At 47.6% G+C, this 25,176-nt stretch overlaps 1 protein-coding gene across 3 annotated transcripts in view; it reads right to left on the bottom strand.

Annotated features, from left to right (window-relative positions):
• Positions 1-25,176, bottom strand: part of SPTB (spectrin beta, erythrocytic) — a 138,384-nt gene that overhangs the window by 68,456 nt on the left and 44,752 nt on the right. For 2 of the 3 annotated variants that reach the window (XM_033187735.1, XM_033187734.1), the window contains one exon: positions 11,483-11,681. In XM_033187735.1, the coding sequence (XP_033043626.1) occupies positions 11,483-11,630 (148 nt within the window). In that variant the 5' untranslated portion in view covers positions 11,631-11,681. Of the gene's footprint in view, positions 1-11,482; positions 11,682-14,291; positions 14,315-25,176 lie in introns of those variants that run through there. The other variant, XM_033187736.1, reaches the window with a different exon arrangement.

The following is a 25,176-nucleotide window of genomic DNA, read 5'->3' as shown; positions in this document are numbered from 1 at the left end:
CATGAGCCACCGCGCCCAGCCTAAAGAAAATACTCACATGTTTTTCTTTTGTTCCTTTTTCCAAGATAGCCTCATTCCTTTTGTGTGCTTTCCTGCCTTAGCGATTTTTCACCAGGCCAAAATCATAAGCATCTTTAACTACCTGAGCCCATAAGAGAAGTGAAAAGCAGAGAGCAAGGCGGTTGGCAGAAGCACTGGCCCCTGGATGCAAGAGGGAAGTGAGGTCTGTAAGGAGCAAGGAACACTCTGCCTCCCTGACCCCCACACAGCTACTGCCTGAGGTTCTGCCCTCTGAATACTCCCCACGGGGGTTTAAAGCATAAATGTCTCCCCACAGGGTCACGGCTCAGTCTGTTTCTTGTGTTACTCCTTCGCCAGGCTTCCCGTGGGTCCTCCCTCCTCCCTTCTTGGTTAGCAGCACACCAGCCGCCAGCCCCACCCACTCCAGGACCTGCTTCACCCCCTGACGTCACGGGCATCTGGGAACTTCACCATCAAAAGTCCCTAGTGGGGATGTTTTAAAAATAGGAGCCGTCCTTAAACCACACGGTAAAGTTGAAGTATCTTATCTTTGGAAGCTTCATCTCCCATTTCTGGGTCCATCTATTTATTGCTTCAGTGGCTTTCTATTACATTCCTTGAGGGTTTTGTGCCTATCCCTCCTTTTTCTGTTAAAAAAAAAATTGCTTTTTTTTTTTTTTTTTTGAAACGGAGTCTTGCTGTGTCGCACAGGCTGGAGTGCAGTGGCCGGATCTCAGCTCACTGCAAGCTCCACCTCCCAGGTTTACGCCATTCTCCTGCCTCAGCCTCCCGAGTAGCTGGGACTACAGGCGCCCGCCACCTCGCCCTGCTAGTTTTGTTTATTTTTTTTAGTAGAGACAGAGTTTCACCGTGTTAGCCAGGATGGTCTCGATCTCCTGACCTCGTGATCTGCCCATCTCGGCCTCCCAAAGTGCTGGGATTACAGGCTTGAGCCACCGCGCCCGGCCAAAATTTGCTTTCAAGAATAGAAAATAGCAACCTAAATAATCAAAAACAAGGGATAATTTAATATTTTGGTATATTAATGAGGATACTATTAAGGTTGTTAAAGAAATTTCAATGACAGGAAAGGATATTATAATGTATTTTGGAGGAAAATTAAGATTTTCAAACCGATGTCCTAATGCTGGGTAACTTTTTTTTTCTTTTCTGTGTTTTCTAAAATATTTGTAATGGGCATACATTGCTTTTATAATATGAAACAACAGATGCCATAAAGAAAAATAGGATATAAAGTTCATAAACCCTGAGGACTAATAGATGAAAAGTCAAAAAAGTTTCTATCTCGAGGAAGTCTGCATTTTCAGTCACTCACAGCCTTAAGCTACAGGTAAAACTAGGAGGTCAGAAAGACAGGTAGGAGCAAAGGCACCAAGGGAGGCCCATGGACCACGAGTCTTCTGAAAACAGTCATTTCATGCTGAGCCCTTTGCAGGTTCACAACTTGTGATTTCTCTCCTTCTCATGCCAAGAAGCCAAGAGCTTAGGGAGCCAGAGTGAGCCATGCTTTGTTTTGCCGTTGTTGTTTTTGTTTGTTGGTTTGTTTTTTGAGATGGAGTCTCCCTCTGTCACCCAGGCCGGAGGGCAGGGGCGCGATCTTGGTTCACTGCAACCTCCATCTCCTGGGTTCAAGTGATTCTCCTGCCTCAGCCTCCCCAAGTAGCTGGGACTACAGGCACGCACCACCACACCCAGCTAAATTTTTTTTTTTTTTTGTATTTTTAGTATAGACCAGGTTTCACCATGTTGGCCAGGCTGTTCTCAAACTCTTGACCTCAGGTGATCCGCCTGCCTTGGCCTCCCAAAGTGCCTGGATTATAGGCATGAGCCACCGTGCCCAGCCAAGTGAGCCATACTTTAACAGCCATGAACTTGTGGCGAACCTCAATGACACAGATGCCAATCCACAATAAAGCCTAGCACGGGGCGGACTCTCAGGGACACATCATAAATGATGATGACACAAATTCTACTGTTTCTGTTTAACCAGTTTGGAGAGGAATTTTCCTTTCAACCAACTTTCATCACACTGGTTTTGTGAACAGCTATTTCCCTAACCCTTAAGGATTTGTGACATAGCTAGGGGTGATTCTAAGATGGAAGTTTAGGATGCTTACTACATATCTTAAGATGCAAATGCAAGAATAAAGCCCATAAGACTGATTTTAAAGTGGTCAGAAGCCGGGTGCAGTAGTGCACGCCTATAGTCCCAGCTACTTGGGAGGCTGAGCTTGGGGTATAGTAATTCAAAGGGCAACAATATAGCCATTAAAATAATTTGCATGTTTGCTGACATGAAAAGATACTCATAGCATATTGCTACATGAAAGAGGGTCTAAGATTATAATATTATAGATAACAATATATACACAGACCTATACGGTCATACATCTATAGAAATTAAAATGTCTATATGAGACATTAACAAAATCTCTGCTTTTCTTTATCTGTTTTTCTCATATTTTCTATATTAAATATATATTATTGTTAATAAAAATGTTAAAAAGATATCAAAGTAAATATCTTATTGCTTTTTTATTTGTTTATTTATGTTTTTGAGGTGGAGTCTCCCTCTGTCGCTCCGGCTGGAGTGCAGTGGCTCAATCTCAGCTCACTGTAACCTCCGCCTCCTGGGTTCAAGCAAATCTTGTGCCTCAGCCTCCCGAGTAGCTGGGATCACAGGCATGTGCCACCACACCCAGCTAATTTTTTGTATTTTTAGTAGAGAAAGGGTTTCACCATGTTGGCCAGGCTGGTCTGGTGCTCCTGGCTTCCCTGCTGGGCCTCTCAAAATGCTGGGATTACAGGCATGAGCCACTGTGTCCAGCTCCTATTGCATTTTTACATAAAATATGATCTTTATATATTATTGCAAAAGAAAACAAGTTATCGTAGACCAGTTTAAATCAAAAAGTTTTTTTATTTTTGAAGAAGGTTAGTTTTCATCTGGAATTTGAAGATGATAATGGTTTTAGAATGGCAGGGAAGAAAAAGGAGGTCATATTCAAAGCCCCTCAGGTGGCAACGGGCAAGTGCCTATGTGTGTGTGTGCATGTGTGTACATGTATGCAGGTTTTGGGAGTGGGGGTGAGAAGCAGTGAATTTATCCAGAGCAAGGCAGCTGCAGGACAGTCTAGGGAATGTGAACATAGTCCAGGTACATAACAGCCCAGAGGTTCCTAAGTAAAGCAGCAACTCCCGAAAGTGTGCTGGAGGACAAAGACTCTAACTGTCCTGTGTAAATGAGACTGGACAGGGGAGAGGCAGGAGGCAGGAGGCTCAAAAGGCTGGTGTTGGAAGGAAAAATGGGAAGGGGCATCTCTGGGGCGGGGGGCGCAAAGGAGCACAAAAGGTAAGAATGAAGAACATTCAATAGGGTCCGAGGGCTGCAGCCCAAGCAGCGCTGTGATGACTTTAAAGCCCTGGGATCCTAGTCCTGTCCTGACCACTTCCTGGCATTGCGACCTTCCTCATCTCTAGGGAGATGACAACAGCTATACCCTGCCCACTTCACAGAGTGGGTGAAGGGTCATGGAGATGACCTGAACAAAAGCAGCTAGAACATGAAGCAGCTGCACAAATATCAGGCATGGTTGTCTTGCATGCAGGTAGTGGCTGCAGAGAGAGATTACACTCTCTGAGAACATGGGGCTGCAAAAGTCAAGACAGTCCAGGACTTGGCCTCAGCCTAGGTGATGCCTTTAGTGAACAGAGAGTTTCTGGAGAAGCACCGATTTGCTGAAAAGGATCAGTTCCCTTCCCCAAGCCAGGAACCAAAGCTACATGGTTCAGGGTAAAGAGGCACATTGTCAACACCACTCCATAGGTGGCTTCTCCTCAAACTGTCAGAGCTAGAAGGGCATTGGGCATCATCTAGTTCAAGCCCCTGGTGTTATAGGTGAGGATAAAGAGGCCCCGAGGAGCAGAAGAGTGACTTGATCAAGGTCCCCTAACGATAGAGGCAGGAGGACAGAAGAGTGATATTGCCAGGTAGACCATTTTCTCCTCACCTATGGGTAACAAGCTAACTCAAACAGCATCTTCTCTTTACCGGACTTCTGCACAGCCTCCCCACAACCTGTTCTCCCTACAGAGGGTGATCCTTAGTAGTCAAAGCGAGCCCTAAAAACCCAAATCTAACCATGTCATTTTCCTGCTGAAAGTACTTTGATGGGCTGGCAGCAACTCCTACCCTCCACCCTCTACTGAAGACTCAGCTCCTGTCCTGCAGCCCACAGCTAATGCTCCCTCTCTTGGACGCTTCAACCTCGCCACTGTTTTGCAAAGAATTCCCTCCTTAAACTCCACAGCCACCCCTTTTGAGTTTTCCTCTGCTTCCTGCCCAGGACCTTGGCAATGTTGGTGGCCTATCAAGCCTGTGAGGTGGCCCCTGCCTGCCCTCCTATCAACACCACCGACCCTGTGCTCTGACTCAAAGACACTTATCCCCTGAACTGAGCTGCAGTTTATGTTACAAACTTTACAGTTCCCAGCAAATCTTCATAGCATTTGTCATAATTTGCAGTGCACATGTGTCTATGCATATAGACACGTGTGGGATTATTTGATCTACCTCTGTCTCACTAGACTGTAAAATGAGACTCTCTGGTTGATCTACTTTCCCGAGTCTGAAGGCCAAAGGGTTTGGAGGTAAAATGCTCACAGAGACTCAGCTGCTACTAGCCTCCTTGTCACTCTCTCTCAGTGATATGTTATAAAGGGAAAATGGAAAATTGCTACAGATGCTCTGAAAACAACACCCTTGGCACCTCCTCCTCAGCCAAGCAGCATGTGGGGGACACATGGGGCAGGGAGAATGGGTGCTGGCTGCTCCTGAGAGCCATAAACACAGTCAAGGCCTGGGGTCAGAGCTTGCCCTTGGGAACAAATCCCACAGAAATGTCCCAAAGATGGAGGAGGCTATTAACATGCTTCACTCAGACTACACTGCCCGGGGAGAGAACACAGTCTTATTATTAACCTCAGTGTATTAATATTTGATAAAGCATCTTTACAATGATAGATAGCAGTCACCCATAGAAGGGAAGCAGCCTTGGTTCTGTAAAGAGTTCTGAGAGAGGAAGTATAGCTTTTATCAAGAGTGGTAAGGGGACAATGGAAGGTTTTATGTCCTGGGCAGGGGAAACCTGCCCTGGGCCACACAGTGCAGGTGGCAAGCTAACATCTCTTGAAGGTTTATCTGCACAGGTAACTGGCAGGTTTATCTAGACTGTGTCCTGCCTGGGGGCAGGGGGACAATCTCACCATGGCTGACCTCCCAGAGAAAGCTGCGGATCCAATTTTTTCCCTCTGACATTAAAATGGTTGCTGACAATGATAGCTATTTCTGTGGATAGTATATTTTCCCAATATGTAGTCTCTAAATAAAACTCCATTTTATGTTTTGAAATCTGAGAAGAAGAAAACATTACAAACCTCCCATTAATGACACCACCATCTTTGTTGGTTACAGGTACCTGGAGACAGACATGGGGGAACCATGGACAACTGGCGCCTTGCACTCCAGCAGCTGCACCTGAATCTGTCAACTTAACAGAGAAGCTACTGATACCTATCCAGGGCGGTGAGGCCCTGCTCCGTGAGAAATCACTCGCCCTCTGGACACAAAGCCCTCCTAGGCAACTGGGGCACCTGAGATCAGCATCCTCCTGTACACAAGGGGAAAGGGGTCTGAGAGAGAGGTCAAACATGTCCGGAGGACACTCTCAGGCCCTTTCAGCAGCAGAGTCAGGAAAAGGCCTCTACCACCCTCCCCGGGGAGTTCTTGGCAGCCAAGGAGGTGGGCGGGGAGCAGGAGCATCTGAGGAATGTCTGCAGCCACAGAACTTAACCTCGGGGCCTGCACGCAGTGGGTCCAGAAGACAGTTAAGGTTCAGAGTGGCAGCAACTATGTGCTTCAGAGTGCAGACACACAGGCTGTAGTGCACCTGCTGTCCCGCAGCAGTCTCGGAATTGTCCTCAACCAACCTCACCCCTCAACCTCATCTCTCTTCCAGGAAGAAGGCTACAAAGAGACAATGCAGGAAGGAAGGTCATCTCTAGCTTGCCGCATCACTTGGATTTGAATGTAAAGGCAAAACCTGAATGGGCAACATAGATCTCTATATACCTGGTTTTAAAATGAGAGGCCTTGTGTAGTCTATCCTTTGATGATTGCTCCACGGGCCAAAGAACAGGAGGAAGACTGAGAAAGAACATGAAGGCTGTGTCTCCCACAGGCTCTTTGCAGGAGGCTCTGGACTGCTCCCTGCACTGCAAGATGCCTCCAAGATGCCTCTCTGAGCTGAGAAGCTGTAAATCACGCAGCAGGCGGCACACAGGATGCCGGAGGCCAAGCTGTGTGCATGGGTAAGGCAGGGGAGTGGAAGGAGGGAGGGGAGGAAAGAGAGAAAAGGGGAGTGAGGCTCATGCACAGGTCTTCTCTTTTTGGGGCATCTTTCCACGGGGTTCCTTCACTCTCTGCTCTCCCAGCTGGGCCATATCTACCCTGAGGCAGTGTCCTCCTCACTGGAGTCACTGGAGTCTGTACCCAGGTGCCAGGGAGGGGAGGAGTGTGCAGGCCGGCAGACACCTCCTCTGGGGTGAGGAGAGGGAGACAGAGGGCGGGCATTCTGACTGGTAAGTTCCCTGCAGCCTGCAGTGCTTCATTCTTCATCCAGACAGCCACGAATGCTCATCTGGTAGCTCCCAGTATGAAAAGGGGAAGGAGAAGAAATGGGGCTGTGTGACAATTAGGGGGACTCTAGGAGATGGGGGGAGCCTTTCTATTGAAACATGAAGGCTGGAACCTTTCGGAAGGATAGGAACTTGGGCTTTTCAGTTGCTGCTCTTCCTGTAATCCCTCAAAACAGGCCTAGAAAGCAGGAAGGTGCCAGAGGCAGTCATTGAAAGAGAGAAGCATGGTCTCCAGCCCAGGAAGAAGCCTGAGGGCTATCTGCTACTTAACCTCATGACAGGCGGCCAGTTTAGAGACTGACATTAAAAAGCTAAAATCTGCTCAGGCAGCTACAGGGCAAATATTCCTGCTGGGATCCCAGCCCTCCCCTTGGCATTGCCAAGGTCAAATCCACCCCCTTATAGGAGCCTTTTGCAACATTTTCCTACCCATCTTCCTTTTCACTTTAGTTAGGCCGACTCCCAGTTTCACACAGAAAGTCATTCATTGTGGAGAGAGGTCAGGTTTTTACGTACTAGGACAGATTAGCCAGATGGCTTGTTTCTTTAGGTCCAGGAAGGAAGACCTGGGAGTGGTATGAAAGGCAGAATAGGGAGTATTTCCTTTGGAGTTGAGAGGAATTTTACTTAAGAGGCAGAAAAGAGCACATCCAGTCACCCAAATTCAGGTCTTCCAACCATAGGTCATTAAATGGAGATGGGCCTAGAGAAACTGTCTCCTCTGGAAAAGCATTTGACGAGACCATCATCCTTAGGTTTCTTGGGCCTTCCATGTCACCCAGTCAGATGGCAGAGACACAGCCAGGGTCATGGACTGGATAGTCTTATGGAGAGAGAGACCTGCATGGCATGGGGCTTCATCTCATGGGCATCAGGTCTGGGGGAAGGGGAAAGAGCCCAGAGCTCCAAGCACAAACATTAGCCTGATTTCCTTGGTCCCTGGCTTTTTCTTCCAACTCAGACTTCTGAGGCAAAGGAGGGTGGGGGTTAAGAAGGAAGAAACAGGTCCCAGAACAGGCCAAGGTACAACAGGCAAGGAAAAAGACCAAGCTCATGATCTTGAATGTCTGAAGTTGGGAAAAGAGAAAGGACAGAAAACACCTATGGGGAATTTTCTTAGTACTAACATTATCTAACATTCACCTAGCATTTTATTATTAATAAAAACTTTCATAAACTTTATCTTATTTGCTCTTCACAACAACCTTGAAAATACTATCATCCCTATTTTATAAAAATGGAAAAGGAGTCAGTGATCCTCCACTGCAGTGGCATTAAAGGTGGAATCAAGACTTGAATCTGGATCTTGTGACATGTTCCTCCTCACCCCAGGACCTTCCATTTCTGAAGAGGATGCCAGGCCAATTTCCCCTACTTTACCACATATACCTATGAAGCAGGTCACTGCTATCTTCTAAGCAACTCAGGGCTGAATTCCTTCCTTGCCTTAACATTCCTGTAAGTGGGAGAGTGGCTGAGAGCTCCCTAATGTTTCTTCTTTTTTTTTTTTTTGAGACGGAGTCTCACTCTATCGCCCAGGCTGGAGTGCAGTGGCCAGATCTCCACTCACTGCAAGCTCCGCCTCCCGGGTTCACGCCATTCTCCTGCCTCAGCCTCCTGTGTAGCTGGGACTACAGATGCCCGCCACCACGCCTGGCTAATTTTTGTATTTTTAGTAGAGACAGGGTTTCACCGTGTTAGTTAGGATGGTCTCAGTCTCCTGACCTCGTGATCCACCCATCTTGGCCTCCCAAAGTGCTGGGATTACAGGCGTGAGCCACCGCGCCCGGCCCCTAATGTTTTTTTTGAAAGACTGACCCCTGCCTAGGCTGTTAAGGTGGCCCCGGTGACAGTACTAAAGGGAAAAAAAGTCAAGACTTTGAGACGAGGAAGGCTGACATGCTCCCTTTCTCCATTTTTGCCTACCCAGCAGAATGAGCATATCTGCCACTCTATTTAGACCTTTCCAAAGCTTTAGCTCAAGCCCAGATCACCTAGAGTGGACCCTCAGGAGAAGGAAGCCAGTAACCACTTAGGTTGTTCATTTTTTGAAAATCTTGAAAGGACCTCAAACTTGCATGTTTACTTCTTGGCCAGATGTTCTGAATCGTTAAGGCCCAGGCATACAATTCTACACTCTGTGGCTTTTCCTCTCCCTGGGGGGCATTCAGATTCTCTGGTAAGTCAGATGCATGCTCCTGGTGAGGCATAGGCTCAACTAGGCACAGCCAATGTCAGCAAAGGCTCTTTCCTGATCGATCTAGGACTGACCACTAAGCACAGAGTCTCGCTCTGTCACCAGGCTGGAGTGCAGTGGCATGACCTTGGCTCACTGCAACCTCCGCTTCCCAGGTTCAAGCGATTCTCGTGCCTCAGCTTCTTGAGTAGCTGGAATTACAGGCATGCACCACCACGCCCAGTTATTTATTTATTCATTTTTTGTAATTTAGTAGAGACGGAGTTTCGCCATGTCGGCCAGACTGGTCTTGAGCTTCTGGTCTCAAGCCATACACTTACCTCAGCATCCCAAAGTCCTGGGATTATAGGCATGAGCTACCATGCCCAGCTTTGTGCTTGGCTCTTTAACGTATCTCCACCAACTTCCCAAGCAGCTCATCAGACCTGGCAACAGCACACACAGGCCAACTGGAGAAACCTGGGGCCCTTCTGCCTGCCAGAATCACACACACCCTTCAGTTCCCAGCTCAAAGGCTGCCTCCTCCATGAACTGTTCCCTGATTCTCCCTGCATCTCTTCCTTGGCTCTCTCATTGCTGTTTAATTTATGTGCTCTTCCTACAGTTCTTCTGTAATTCCTCTCATGCTAATTAATTGTGAACATAGTTCATTTTTCCCTAATAGATTGTGAACTCCTGAGAGACAGACACTATATTGAATTCATCTGTGGTTCCCCTCTCCCCTTTCACGTTTGGCCAGGGGTTTAGCTTTAAACATAGTAGGAGTACAACAAGTAACTATTAAAATAGAATTTACCTTGGTTTCTTAAAAAAGATAAAAGGATCTCTGCACAAAGTCTGGTCCCCACTTTTACCTTGCTTTGGCAAATTTTACGGAATATGGTACCCTCTCCCTCCACCTGGATCACCAGGGTCATTGCAGCTAGATCCAGCCAGCACAGAGATATAAGAAGGTAAAACCAGACTGACAAAGCCAATGGTTCCAAGTTTGGTTGGCTTCAATTAACGCATACAAAACCAATGGAACACTGCTATGGTCTGTCCCCAAGGGAAACCAAGGGAGAATTTTGTGGGGTCAAGGAGGGTGAGAAGGAAATGAAGGAAGAAGAAAGAGAGTTTCCTGTAAAGAGCAAGGACACCAGTGGTGAAGAGTGAGACCCAGGTGGATTCCTTGTCATGATAAGGGAAATGAGACACCACAGCATTCCTTTCCCAGGATGAGAAGCCCAGACACTCCAAGGTGTGAGGTCATTATGGTCCCAGAGGGTCCAGGGCCCTGCTCAGGCTTCAAGATCAGCCGGGGACTGTGGTATCTGGGAGCTGAGTGCAGGGAGGGAGGGTGGAAGAGGATTACTACAACCTTCAATTTGGGCCATAAGGTATGGGGGCAGTGGAGAATCACTCCAGACAGTGTTTATGGGGAAGGTTGTGGTCTTCCTCAGAGGTGGAAGACAGGAATAGTCAATGAGAGGGAGATAGGTTCAATGTGGGCTGCTGACTGGTGGATCAGGGGAAGGAACCCAGACCCCACACATACACACACAACCCCATGCAACTCCACCTTTCTTACTGGCCGAGGGCTTAGGGTCGGAATATAGTTATCCTGGGTCAAGTTCAGAGAGGCAATACTCACAGGAGTTGGGGGAAAAAAATCCCAAGAATCAGATATCAGCCAACAGGGGGAGGAGAAGTCATTTCTATTAGAGATTTAAGATATTCTCCACCCCCATCTTCTCTCTCTCTCTCTCTTCTCTCTCTCTCTCTCTCTGTCACACACACACACACACACACACACGAGAGAGAGAGAGAGAGAGAGAGAGAGGAGAGAGAGAGAGAGAGAGGGTGGGGCTGGAGAATATCTTAAATCTCTAATAGAAATGGCTTCTCCTCCCCCTACCGGCTGTCTGATTCTTGGGATTCACACACACACACACAAACACACACACACACTCACACACACACACACACACACACAGAGAGACAGAGAAAGAGAGAGAGAGAAAGATCTATTATGAACCTGCTAAGCAAAAATCTAATTCCAGTTTAAGGATGAAAGGTTTCATCAAGAAAATCCTTCCTGAAGCAGTGGCGAGGATGTTATCTGCTCTCCATTTTCTATCCAATCACTCCTTTTGGGACCACAGAGAGGATGACAATTCCTCTCTCCAGGCCTAGGCAGGAAATCGGGGTTAACCAGAGGCCCTGTGTACCTGCGCCTGGCTGTCCAGCCCTCAGACACTGCTTTGCCCAGACTCTTGTACTTCTCACTTTGGCCACAGGTCACTCAGGACAGAGGCAGAGGGCAGGTCCCACCTGGTCCCAGCTTCAGCACCTCCTTGCTTCTCAGAGGCCCTTGCGGGCAGAGGCTGCCAGAGCCTATGCTCCCTCCCAAGGGGACCCCCACCTCCCTGAGCCCGGCAAACATGTCTCCATCACTGCCATGCCAGGGCTCACCCAACACACATGGAGGATCCACACTAGGTGGGGAGGGCTGTGAACCTTGTGATTGCGAGAATGCCCTCCAACCCCTGTGGCCCCAAACAGTACCTGCCAAGGCCTTGATCCGGGACCTCTCAAAGAGCCTGGCTGAGCTGTTGTCATTGTCCAGCTCGTCATCTGGGGCGTCCCAGCGGGCATTGATCCGGCTGTAAGGTGGCTGGTTACCCACATTTTCAAACTCTGCGGCCGATGTCATGTCAGCAGGCTCTTAGCAGCTCGGCCTGCCTCAGTCTTCATGGAAGGATCCCTGGGGGACGGCAACACAGTCAGAGGGTTAGCTCTCTACCCGCTCGGACTTTTTCTCAGGGGAAACTTATTCGGAGCATCCAATGTGAGTAGATCCTGGCGGGAGCAGCACGCCATGTCATCTGCCTGGGCATGCTTCCTACCCGGGTCTCTGGGTCGTTTGTTATAAAATATTGCAGCAGCAGCAGCAGCAGCAGCAGCAACAGTACCGGCGCCGGTGGCGGGGATGGAGAGCTGCATGTAGCAAGGGTCAGGACGGCCAGCAGGTGGAGATGTCAGTTGCAGCCGGCTGCTTCCTCCAGACCGGCCGCCCCGCCGTGGGGAGCACCCCGGGAGAGGGGAAGCTCTCCTGGGAGCCAGAGGCTGCGGGGCAGGAGCTGAGGAAAGCAACCTTCACCCTGCAGACTGGGCCAGGACCTAACCTGGTGGGGGAGATGGGGACAGGCCAGGGGAAGGGAGAAGCTGGAAGTAGGCTGAGTCTGACCCAAATGGGAACCATGGGGAGAGATGGATGAGAGAGTTAAGCCACCACTGATGCCACCAGCCCAGGGCAGCTGCACTGGGGGGACTTCGCTCCTCCTGGAGGCTTTTTGAGAGCCCTCTGAGTTCCTTCCCAGCAGCTGGTATTCAGAAAGCTGACCTTGCATTTTAGGGCTTCTTTGGAGCATGACCAGGTACTCAGATGAGGTCTCCTGTTGAATCCCAGGACAGACTGAGCAACCCAGAGGAGCCTGCTGTCCCATCAAGCGCATGGCAGTCAGGGCATCCCACGGACAATGGAATCATGCATTGCGAGTCCATGCGATGAACCAGCACATCAAGAGCACTGGGTCTTCCCTCACCCATCATCAATCATTCCTACTCACTCATCCATTCATTCACAATTAATTCAAATAGGTACCAAGCTCCAACAAGGTGGCAGGCACTGTACTAGGCAGGGGCAAGCAAGACAGGAAAGGTCATGTCCCCATAGAGCTTGGACTCTGGTGGCAGAGACACAAAATTAAGCAAGCAAATACAAGAAGGTGTGATGTATGTCATGGCTGGCTTAGGTGGGGACTCGGCGGGGACTGGTGCCAGGGAGGGGAAGTTGAAGCTTATTCCTAAAGGAAGCTTGGAGGTACCCATGAAGTGACAGATGGGAAAGGACAAGAGTCCAAGCAAAGGGAATAAAGAGCAGGTGTAAAGTCCTGAACGTAAGAAAGAACACAGCAAGCTTTGGGAACCTTAAGAAGTAATGGGAAGGCAGGGGTGGGATCAGGGAGAAAAGTGAGGAGAGGGCCAGGGGGGCCAGGCTCGGTCTTCAATGCCCTGGGCCCTAGGAAAATACTAGCTTTCTTCATCTGTACCTGCCATTCGCTTCTCTTTCTGGGAATCTTAAGGGACTCCAAGATCAAGTCTGTAAGAGACAGGGGACCCAGACCCTTCACATCCAAGAGAGCAAAGCGGGAGGTGGGGAGGCTGTGAGGCAGACCTGTGTTGGGGTTGACAGCCAGTGAGCTGTAAGGGAGACCACTCCCTGTGTGGGTGTGTGCACCCACAGCACACACACTGGCTCACATCTAACACACTGACACTCACCAGCACACACATGCGCACCCACCAGGCACACGCTTTCGGAGGCACTGAAGCACATTCACCAGCCCAAGCATGAGATGGCAGCAGGGCTACAGCCTTATTTTTCACATACAGACTCACTTCAGACTGCATTTTCCCCAACCTGATGAATCCATCCCACCACATCCTTTTGAGGTAAGACAGGAGCCAGGATTACCCAACCCTAATTGCCTTGGGAGAAAAACCAAGGTCTGCTGCAGGAGGAGGCCTCCCCAGGGTCATCTGGGGAATGACTGTGGCTGGGACCAAAGGCCAAACTGGAGTGCAGTTTATCCCCCTCAACCAAACAGGTTTCAGGAGGGCAGGTGGGTAAAGGACACAGTGCATGGGGACAGAGGGCATTTCCCAGCCAGGACTCAAGAGAAGGGAAGGTTCAAGGTGGGAAAACCAGTCATCCCCCTAAACACAGGATACCCCATGATGCCAGGCCTGTGCCCAAGGCCATCCTTGTCCCTTTGAACAGCCTGTCCTCTTCTGCAGATAGACTTACTGCTTCCAGGACTGAGATTTCGCACCCAACTGGCTGGGCAATGAGAGCTGGGAAAGATAGCCCCCGCCCCTGGCCCCATGCCTTTCCCTACATCCCTTAAGAAACTACCACTGACGGCCGGGCGCGGTGGGTGGCTCAAGCCTGTAATCCCAGCACTTTGGGAGGCCGAGACGGGCGGATCACGAGGTCAGGAGATCGAGACCATACTGGCTAACATGGTGAAACCCCGTCTCTACTAAAAAATACAAAAAAAAAAAAAAAAAAGAAACTACCACTGACTTGGTCTCTGAACCAGAGAGGGACTGACAGGCTGACCACCTCCTGCAGGGCCAGAAGCCTGTCCAGCAGCCCCTGAGAAGGGCTGAGCTGCCAGACGCAAGAGGTGAGGTGAGATCAGACCCTGAGTGCAGGAAGTAACCGGATTCTGGCTCTCCTATTCGTCCTAGGCTATTTTTAAGAGTGGCCGAGAGAGGCCCGGGCCGTGGGGCTGGAGAGTGAGATTACCTTTGCTGTGGCTCCATAAATAAGTCTGCCCCAGAAAGATGAGCCTGAGCAGGCCGATCAGCAGTACCAGTGTTCAAGACAAGATTGATGGCCCTGGGTGCAGAAGAGCGGCGGCTTGACAGCAATTCATCCTGCTTAAAAATGCCATCCCTCCTGCGGCCACGGCTCAGAGAAGGCAGCAGCCGGGCAGCAGCTCTGACAGGAATGGGAAGAGATGTATATGTGTGTCTAAATACACAGCTGGAGGTTTTTGTTTTTGTTTTTGTTTTGGAAAGAGTCAGGTCCCTGAAAACAAACACCAAGGAAAGATGGTTCAGAAACGAAAGTGAGGTCCCTTTCCTTGTGCCCCTCTTCGCCTGCCATGCCCACCCGAGGCCCTGCCCAGATGGCATTCCATCAGAGTCAAGGGGGTCATGGGATGGGCCAGTACACGCAGGTAGGGAAGCTCTAGGAGAATCAGGTGTGAGAAGCAGGAAGGAAATAAATAAGAGAACAGCAAAGCTACAGATAGTTAACAAAAAGCAAACATGAAGATATGCCTGTCCAACACCAGATTTAACCCGTTCTCAGTGTCACCATGTCTCTTTCCGTACTGTTACAACAGCCCTTCAAAGGCCTGGCTATAAAGAGACGACCATGACTGAAAAAAACAGCATATGTTGGGGCTCATGGTGGGGACACTTAATCAAATGCGGAGTCATGGAAATGACATTTAAATTGCTACCTGGGAGGAAGTTGGAGATGAGATGATCTGGTCTCATTTTCAAGGATATAAGTCATCTGCGCATCTAGAGTGGCCTTCCATGAGTCACGGAGGACCACAAATACATGGCTAAAATTAGACCTTAAATTGCAATTCAGGCCCATCAGTAAACCCAGGAAAAAAGGCATAAGTACTTCCTTGTTCATTCATTCCCTGACTCACTCACAAGTCCCCCAAAATTCCTTCTCTGAACCCACCTGCCCCTTGTCAAAGTATAGGTGGGTCTTCTCTGGTCTCTGTGACTCTGTGCCCAGAGAGGTCCACCTGCCCCATCCATCCATCCACCTGCCAGTCTAGCAGCTCTAAATGCACAGTCCAGAGTCATCCTTACCTGCCTTCTGCCACCCTTTGACCCCAGGCTATATTTTGAGTAGGATGGGACCCGAGAAGGCTTGCCCACAGCTCAGCATTGAAAAGTTCATGGGATCACACAGAGGACTCAGCTCACAGAAGGAACATATACTTATTAACGCATTTCACAGTATCACTGATGCAACCCACAGCTCCAACCTTCTTCATATCCGTCTCTGAGGTCGGATGCTAGGCTTGGAGCCTCAACCTTATATGCTATGTCCAGTTACTCCCTGGGTTGGTTAAGAACTGAGGAAGTGGTGGTAGCAGCTCCTCTCCCAGCCTGCAGGGTGCTGATGGAGCCCAAGCTAGAACCCATGTCAGCCCTCGCCGAAGCCCCAAGCAGAAGAGGCAGCTCTTCTCTTTTCTCCATCCTCTAGTCCCATAACAAAGTAAACAGCATCCTCTCCTCTTCCCTGGGTCATACAAAAGTGAGAAGCAACAAAGCACAAAGATCTACCTCCGAAGTGGGAAACCAGGGGAATACAGGGCAATGCAGGGCTGAGGAGCAGGCTGTTGCAATAGCAAGGACACTGTCTTGCTTAAACAGTATTGCTCCTTCCACTCTGTTGTTATTTTCTCTCTAGCTGTAAGGTTTGACCCCCTCACCTGTTTTCTAGTTTGTCCTGCCCCCTTATGCTACCTCAAACCTGCTTTTAACATAATTTGGTATTATGGCAACCCGGTCAGGAGATTAAATCCTGAAACTTCTCTGGTAATTTTTCTGTCAATCCATCACCAAAAAAGGAATATCCTTCCTCTCCCTCTGATCATAATTGCATTGCATATTCACAGGCACCTTAAAGAATAGTTAAATACACAAAAACACACGTGCACACACTCACTAGAATGAGAAGCAATAAAATGTGCAGTGCAGAGTACTTACTCTAAATCTATCTGTAGCCCTTACCTCCTCCCTACTCTCGGGCTCTAGTCTGGCACCTCCATCTGCCTACCAGACATCTCCACCTAGAAATTACAGCTCAGTCTCAATATGGCTAAGACTGAGCATGGGGCTACCAGGACAGCAGAACCAGGGAGTTTCAGTATCATGGGGTAATGGTGTGGCCCAGATAAGCATGCCACCTATGGGTGACCTTTCCTGTCAATGGACACCACCAGCAGTTCCTGGACAAGCCGCTTCCCCTCCCCAGAGCACATTCTGCTTTTTCACACTGCAGTTCCCATTCCAACGAAGCCTGGCTATTAGTGCATCACTGATGGACTGTGATTTGGGGTGCTTAAAGTCCCAAGATTACTACCCATGGTTGCTACTCAGGGATCTCCATGCATCTGCAATATCCTGGTCATTCTGGTCCACTGCTGTTTGGTGAGGCCTTTACCAGACACTTCTACTCCAGTTTCTGTCACCCGGCAGGGGCTTTACATGCTGCAACTTGTCCACCCTCATCATGGAAAAATCTCCTACCAAGAACTGGCTCCAGTTATGCTGCAGCTGCTGGAATAGGGGTGGGGGTGGATGGGATCATAACTCCAATCGTTCTTATAGGATTTGGTTGAGGAACAGGTGCTGCTCAGCTCTGATGTAGGGACTGGCCCATCAGCCTTCTAATGTAACAGTATCTATCGGCACTTCACATCCTGCAGAGAGGCAAATTTCCACTGGGAACCATTAAAGGAGAGGGGAGAGATGATACTCTTATATACATATTAGGTTGGTACAAAAGTAATTGTGGGTTTTGCCATTACTTTCAATGGTAAAAACTACAATTACTTTTGCACCAACCTAATAGTTTTCAAACATTATCCTCTATGGGGGTTCTTGGGCTCAATATCTACACTTACAGAAACTTGTGACCCAGTCCTACCTCCTCTTATCTCTCCCAACTCACTTCTTTCAAGACAGCCACTGCCCTCCTCTCCCAGAATAAGTAACATTTTATGGCAGTTGAGTTGAAAAGTTGGATGCCCAATTTCTCTTCTGCCATGAGGACTTTTGCAGAATATCTATAGTAATTTCTCTCTTCTCTGATGAAAACTGCAGGAGGTAGTGGGGTCTCAACATTGGAAATAGTCAAGAATAGATTGGAATAATTTATTTGGTATCATCATTGAAATGATATTTATAATGTAATAACTGATTCAGAAAAGATTTTAAAAACCCATCAGATAATAGGTTGATGGGTGAACTTTCCAATGGAGGGATCAAGTTTTCAACACCCAAACTCACTGATGAATCTTAGTATCACCAAGAACAGGACAATCAGACACGTGTTCTTCCTGACATGCCGCAACATGAAGGACATCATGACCTACGATGTTCTTGCCAAAAAAGTTGAACCTGAATTTATTAATAATTAAGCTTTAGAGCTAACTTCCCATTTATAAGAATTATAGGAAATCAAGATAAATAACCATATGAGGAAGCAAAGAAACAAACCCAGAATGTAAGGCATTCTGCAGACAACTGACTCGGCTTCTTCAACAAGTCAGAGGCATTAAAACAGACAAAAAAGAGGCAGGGAGTGAGGACTGCTGTAGATCAAGAGACTCAGGAGATGTAATAATCAAATACAATGCACCTTGTTTGGATCTTGAATTTAAAAAAAACACATTCGTGAGGCAATCAGGGATATCTGAATTACAGACTCAATATTGATTGGTACCTAGGAATTAGTCAATTGTGTTAGATGTGATAATGGCATTATGGTTATGTAAGAAAATGAAGTTTTTTTTGCAATGCTCAAAAATGTAGTAGGGGACATGATATGATGTCTGGGATTTGTTTAAATGTGCTTCAGCAAAATAAGAAGCAGATGAAACAAGTGGGAAACCACTTGTTGGTTATTGGCTTGGAGTGATCTACTTATGGGGGTTCATGATTCTATTCTCTCTACTTTTTATGCTTGAAATTTTGTATAATAAAAACTTTGATAAAATTGGCAGTGAATAATAAATTAAATTTGTAAAATACAGTCATATGCCCTAGGCACAACTGGAACCTAGAATAAAAGTCAACCCTTTCCCATGGTCCTAAGGTCCTTCCCATCTTCTCCAAGCTCATCTCCCCACACCTCCTACAGGTAACCTGCCAGCCTTCTTCCAGTTCTTCAAACTTGAAATGTCCTCCCCAGCTCAGGGCTCTTGTGCATGCTGTGCCCACTGCCCCAGACACTTTCTGGAGCATCTCTGCATGTCTGGCTCCTTCTCATTCCTCAGGTCTCTTCTCAGACATGGCTTTCTTGTGGAAGTCCTCCCTGGTCACCCTCTCTAAGGTAGCTCCCCGCTCTGTTAGCCTCAGTCTTTTTGACAATCTGCTTAACTCTATAGAACTTATTATAATTGTAATTATTCATGTATCTGTCTGTTTTCTCTTTTTTTTTCTTTTCCTCTCAGTGCCTAGACTATAGGCTCCTTATATGCAGCAGCCATGTCTGTCATGTCTGTCTTTTTCATTATTGTACTCCAGTGCCTAGTACTGGGACTGGGACTTAGTAGGTGCTCAGTAAATATTATCCTCATCCTACAGACCTGATCTCAAACTCTGGAGTCTTTTTATTTATTTATTTATTTTTATTTTATTTTTTGAGACAGAGTTTCACTCTTGTTGCTCAGGCTGGAGCACAGTGGCACGATCTTGGCTCACTGCAACCTCTGCCTTCCAGAGCCTTTTTAAAGCCTTCTATCCCATCATATTCCCTGACCCACATACTCAGTTATCCCATGTACATGTACTGAGTGTTTATTCAATATTTATTAATCACCAAGGCTAGTCATTAAGCCTCTGACAGGGTCTTTCATTCGTCATTTCTTCATGTTTTAAAGTTCTACTTTGCTCAGGCCCTCATCTCTTCCCACTTGGTCCATCTCTGTCTGTACTCAGTCCCTTCACAGTCCCTCCTGCATGGCCCCTCATGCTGACACACCCCTACTCTGTATGCTTTCAGCAATGCAGTCCAGTCCAAAGTCCTGCACCATTTGGTGCTGAGCTCACACTCTCCTTTATGTGAACTCTGCTTTAGTCAGGAGGGCTCACATGGCCCCTGTCCCCACCATGGTGTCATGTGCCTTGACAACTTTATTTATGCCACATCCCATACCCTGATATTTAGCTACCTCTCCCATCCCCTTAAAATTTAAAACAAAAACAATTTTCAAACATTTAGAAACACATGTATATCATGTTCTCAGAATCTGAGTGAGGTTGCCTTTTCTCTCCTATCCAACCCCACGGATCCCCGGCTGCCTCTTTTCCCCCTCAAGTGGAGGGGGCAGGCAAGATGGGCTCAGGGAAAGCTGGTGGTGACACATGCACCGACTCCCCCTCCTCAGTCTCACTTCCTCCCCACCAACCTCACTGCCACTTCCTCCCATCAACCTCACTGGCACTGCCAAGGGAGGTCAGATCTTTGCATTCCTTCCTGCTGCCCATTCCTCAAATCCTGGGAGAAACATGAATCTCTAGCTTTTTCTCTCTTCCGCCTTCATTTTCACATGCACAGGTCTTTCCCATCTTTAGCAAAAGTCCTTCTTGCCATCTTCTCTCTCCTTTCTTTCAGAGCCAAAATTCTTGACAAAGTTGCCAAGGACATGAATGGGTAATTCATAGAAGTGAAAACCTAAAAAGCTAAAACCCTAAGAAGAGATACTCAAGCCCATGAGTAACCTGAGAAATGCAGATTAAAACAAGGAGATCCCACAGGCAAACATTAGCAAGCTGGGTCATGCTGAACGTAGATGCTGATGTGGAAAGGGGCTGCCTTGTGCACTGCTGGCGGGAGTGTGGACTGGCCCAGCCATTCTGGCGGGCTGTCTGCCAGGACTCAGGCAGGCTAAGTGTGACTCTACTCTCAGAGGTCTAGAAGGGGACATATGCGAGAATGTTTACTGAGGCATTGATTGTGGTGGCTGGCAGGTGGAAATAACCTGCGCGTCCACCACTGGGGCAGGGCCAGATAAAATGCAGTGAATGAACATGTGGAGTGCACATAGCAATGCTGGGGGATCATAGAAACAGTGCTGAACAAAACATATAGGAAACAGAATGAGATCTGTAACATCATTGGCATAATTTAAAAATATGTGCATATAAGCCAATACCCATACAAGGACATATGCAAATTAAAAGAAAACTCTTAAACATATAAAAATGGTTGTCTTTATGTGGAGTGAAGAGAATAGAAAAGGAAAATGGAAATAAAAGGAAATCAATCAATCAACCAACCACAGAGAAGGGCCTTGCCTGGAAAATGATGATGAACTGAGAAGTATGATGACCTCAGCCCTCCACTCCAGAGGTAAAAATAGATACAGTGTACTTATCTATATTCATGGTAGCTTCTAGCTTCTTCATCCCATCCTCAAGTCACTCCTCAACTCACTGAAATCTAGCTTCCATAAAGCTATTCTTGCCAAAATAGCTGATACCTCCCTTCCTTGTTACTTAAAGCGGGAGATACTTTTCAGGTCTTATCTTACTTAGCAGCATTAGGCTCTGTCAGCCATTCCAAAATTTTCTGAAATCATTTCCTTTGTCTTCCAGGACACACTCCTTGTTCCCTTCTTAACTTTCTGGCCCTTCCTCCTTGGCCTTCTCTGTAGGCTATCTCTTCCTTGGCCTGTCTCTTAAATAGTGATGGTCCCCCAAGTTATCTCCTGGACCCCTCCACTTCTTCCTCTGTCTACATACTGTTCCTAGGCTCTTTCCTTCACTCCCATGACTTGAATTACCATCTTATGCTAATGACTTTCAAATATTCTGAATTCATCGTGTCCACCCGCCCTCAGAACATCCACCTAGAAAGCCCACAAGCCCCTCATGTTTACCCTAACCCCCAGTGGAATCTATGCTCATCCTTTTCCCATTTTTCCTGCCTTGCTTCCTGTCTGTCAACATCCCAGTGGCCCACACCAAAACCTCAGATCGTGCTCCATGCCCTTCTTCCCTCTCATCACACCAGCCCCTTTTCTATCTCTCCAATCTCTGTTCTTCTCCATCTCCACTGCTCCCCACACTTCTGGCCACTGCCTTCTCAAGTCTAGTGGTTTCTGTTGGTCTTTGTATCTATATTTGTTCTTTGGCCTACCACACTAGCCCATTTTCTACACTGAAGCCAGAAAGGTCATCCTAGAATACAAATATAACATCACTTACATACTTTAACAGCTTTTCTCTATCTCAGAAGGGAGTTTAAAACCCATAATAAATCAGAGACAAAGCTCTTTGTGATCTAGTCCCTCCCTGATTACTATTTCCATCCAATCCTTCCCCCCAACTTCTCCAATCCTACATCCAGCCATAGGAACTCCATTTAGGTCCCTGGCTCTCTCTGGACATGTTCTTTGCACATGCTGTTCCCTAAGCCCGAAAAATTCTCGCTCCTTTACAGAATAATTTCTTCTCTATCAGAACTCAGCCCAGCCTCATTTCCTTCAAGAAACCTCCCATCTCTGCTGGGTGCGGTGGCTCACGCCCATAATCCCAGCACTTTGGGAGTCCGAGGCGGGTGGATCACCTGAGGTCAGGAGTTCGAGACCAGCCTGGCCAACATGGTGAAACACAGGCTTTACTAAAAATACAAAAATTAGTTGGGCATGGTGGTGCACACCTGTAGCCCCAGCTACTCGGGAAGGCAGAGGTGGGAGAGTCACTTGAACCCGGGAGGCAGAGGTTGCAGTGAGCCAAAATTGGGCCATTGCACTCCAGTCTGGGTGACAGAGCAAGAGTCTATCTCAAAAAAAAGAAAAAAAAAGGAAACCTCCCACCTCTACCACCATCCCCTGCAGCAGGCAGAGGTCGGGTGTTTCTTTAGTGTTCCCATCACACTCGTGCTCATCTTCATCAATGCACTTGCCACACTGTAGCAGCATAGTCTAGTTCTCTGTCTCTCCCAGACTGACTGTAAGCTACCTGAGGTCAGGGACCATCCATATTCATTCTTCTTATTCCTATTCATTCTTCTTATCCCAACAGCCCAACGTAATGCCAGGTACATGAAATGAGCTAAAGATCATTTGTTGAATAAATGGATGAGAATTGAGAAATACAGAGTGCTGCTTTTTAAGAAGATAAAAGCAGTTCCCACAGAGGACACACCATGTGGAGGCCAATTTGGAGGTCAAGGTGTCGAGAAGGTTGGAAGCACAGCATGTTGCAGTAGCACTGTGGATTCATCATCAATGCCCTGACATTGTCCCTGTCACTCCTCCTGCCTCAACCACACATTGTTTTTTTGTTTCTTTTTTGAAATGGAGTCTCACTCTGTCACCCAGGTTGGAGTTCAGTGGCGTGATCTCAGCTCACTGCAACCTCCGCCTCCTGGGTTCAAGCAAGTCTCTTGTCTCTGCCTCCCAAGTAGCTGGGACAGGTGCCCGCCACGATGTCTGGCTAATTTTTGTATTTTTAGTAGAGACGGGGTTTCACCATATTGGTCAGGCTGGTCTCAAACTCCTGACCTCAGATGATCCACCTGCCTTGGCCTCCCAAAGTGCTGGGATTACAGTTGTGAGCCACCATGCCTGGCTCAACCACACATTGTTAACCACCTCTTCCTCTCCTGCTAGACTGTGTGGCAAAAGGGATGGGCAGTGGCAACAGGGCCCAAACTCCTACCAACTCTACAAATCTTTTTTTTTTTTTTTTTGAGACAAGGTTTCAATCCCGTTGCCCAGGCTGGAGTGCAGTGGCACGATCTCCACTCACTGCAATCCCTGCCTCCCAGGCTCAAGCAGTTCTCCCACCTCAGCCTCCCAAGCATCTGGGACTACAGGTACGTCCCACTATACTCGGCTAATTTTTGTATTTTTTGTAGAGGCGGTGTTTCACCTTGTTGGCCAGGCTGGTCTGGAATTCCTGATTCAAGCAATCCACCCACCTTGGCCTCCCAACGTGCTGGGATGACAGGCATGAGCCACTGTGTCCCACCCGAATCTCTACAAATCTTGAAATCCCTTAGGACAGCTTTGACTCAACCCACACCTCAATTTCCTCACCCAAAAAATTGATAAAAGCAGCAGCTTCACATGCAGAACTTTTCTAGACAGGGAAGCCCTACCTTACTTAGTTGAGAAGTCTTTTATAGTTTCTTTCTCGTGTCACAGAAATGTCAGTCTTAGAATGGTTTCCAAACAAAAAGAGCTTTTTTAAAAGTCTAACCTATAAATAATATATAAGTTATGGGTGCCAATTTACTTATTCATTCATGTTAGAGCTTTCAAAAGAATTAAGTGAAAATTCATCTTTTAAAAGTTGCTGGGGCCCACAAGGACTCCTGAGGGAACAGGTGCTGGCTAGAGCTTTTCTCATCCCTGGCCGGCATACCTAGCCTGACTCAGTGGGGCTGTCCCCTGGGAACATTTGGGAAGGTGCCTGCAAGAGGCAGCTTTGGTACTGAGCAAAATTAAGTCCAGCTTCTTCAGGCACTGCAGAGTCCATTCTCTTTTTCTGAGACAGAGTCTCGCTCTGTCACCTAGGCTGGAGTGCAGTGGTGCAATCTCTGCTCACTGAAACCTCCACCTCCTGGGTTCAAATGATTCTTCTGCCTCAGCTTCCTGAGTAGCTGGGATTACAGGCACTCGCCATCTTGCCCGTCTAGTTTTTGTATTTTTACTACAGACAGGGTTTCACTATGTTGGCCAGGCTGTTCTCGAACTCCTGACCTCAGATGATCTGCCTGCCTCGGCCTCCCAAAGTGCTGGGATTATAGGCACCAGCCACCTCACCCAGCCCAGAGTCAGTTTCTGGTGTGCACAATCTCCCAGGTCTGCAGGGAGAGCAGCATTCCACCACTAGAGTTGATTCAGCCCTGTGGTGGGCTCTGCTGACAGGCAGCCACCAGCTACCAGCTCCTGCTGTCACTCTGCTGCTCAGGAGAGATACTTGGCTCTTTATAGGATTGTGTTGCAGAGCTCAGAGCTAGAAAGGGAATCTGAAACATACTAAGGCCTTTATGTTCTATTGAATACCCACCCACACTCACAAACTGTTAGATATTATTATTGTTATTACTGCCATTATTATTCCCATTCTCTCTAAACAGAAGACCTAAGTTGAAATCCTGTCCTACTTAGCAATGATGTGTTCTTCTACAGCTCACTTAATGACTCTGTGCCTCAGTTTCCCTACCTGTAAAAGGAGACTGGTGGGGTCTACCATTATCCATATTCTGCTCTCTTCACGCACAGCTTGGAGGCACCTTCCAGTTGTCCTTGTGGTTAGGAGAGGCTGTGAGGTTGAATGAGCAGAAATGACGTGCGCCACTTCAAGGTCTTAGCTATAAAATCTTCCCCACCATTCTTACTCTTTGCTCTAAATTCCTAGGACCTAGAGGATGGGGCCATAAGGTGGAAGGAACTGAATTTCCTGGATGACTTTCGGGAGCAAAGCCTCCCCTTCGATTTACACTGATATACTAACCTATGATTTGAGCAAAAGATAAAATTTCATTTTGGAGTCTTTATTGGAGCAGTTAGGGTGCCCTAATTAATACACTCACCACCTACCACATAAAGCTGCTGCACAGATTAAATGAAGTTATATGAAAATAATGTGTAAACTGTATAGTAACAGATTGCCTCAGGGTATTATTTACAAGTAACATACAGTGTCTCTCGGTATTGAGTTTGTGGGTCTGCTCAATATGCTGTCATGGCAAAATGAAAAAAAGGGTACGGTCGGTGGGGTTTATTGTCATTTCCCCATTGGCCCTTCTGTGACCCTCTTTCTCCTTCATCCCTGCCTCAAACATCCCTGCCCTCCTAATCTCCAAGTTGAATGACTCAAGCAGTGCTCCTTCAGACCTACCGGTTATC

Source organism: Trachypithecus francoisi, unplaced genomic scaffold (assembly GCF_009764315.1).
Source record: "Trachypithecus francoisi isolate TF-2019V2 unplaced genomic scaffold, Tfra_2.0 Lachesis_group3, whole genome shotgun sequence".
Lineage (NCBI taxonomy): Eukaryota > Metazoa > Chordata > Mammalia > Primates > Cercopithecidae > Trachypithecus > Trachypithecus francoisi.
The sequence above is the reverse complement of the archived record's forward strand: the minus strand, read 5'-3'. Positions and strand labels throughout refer to the sequence as shown.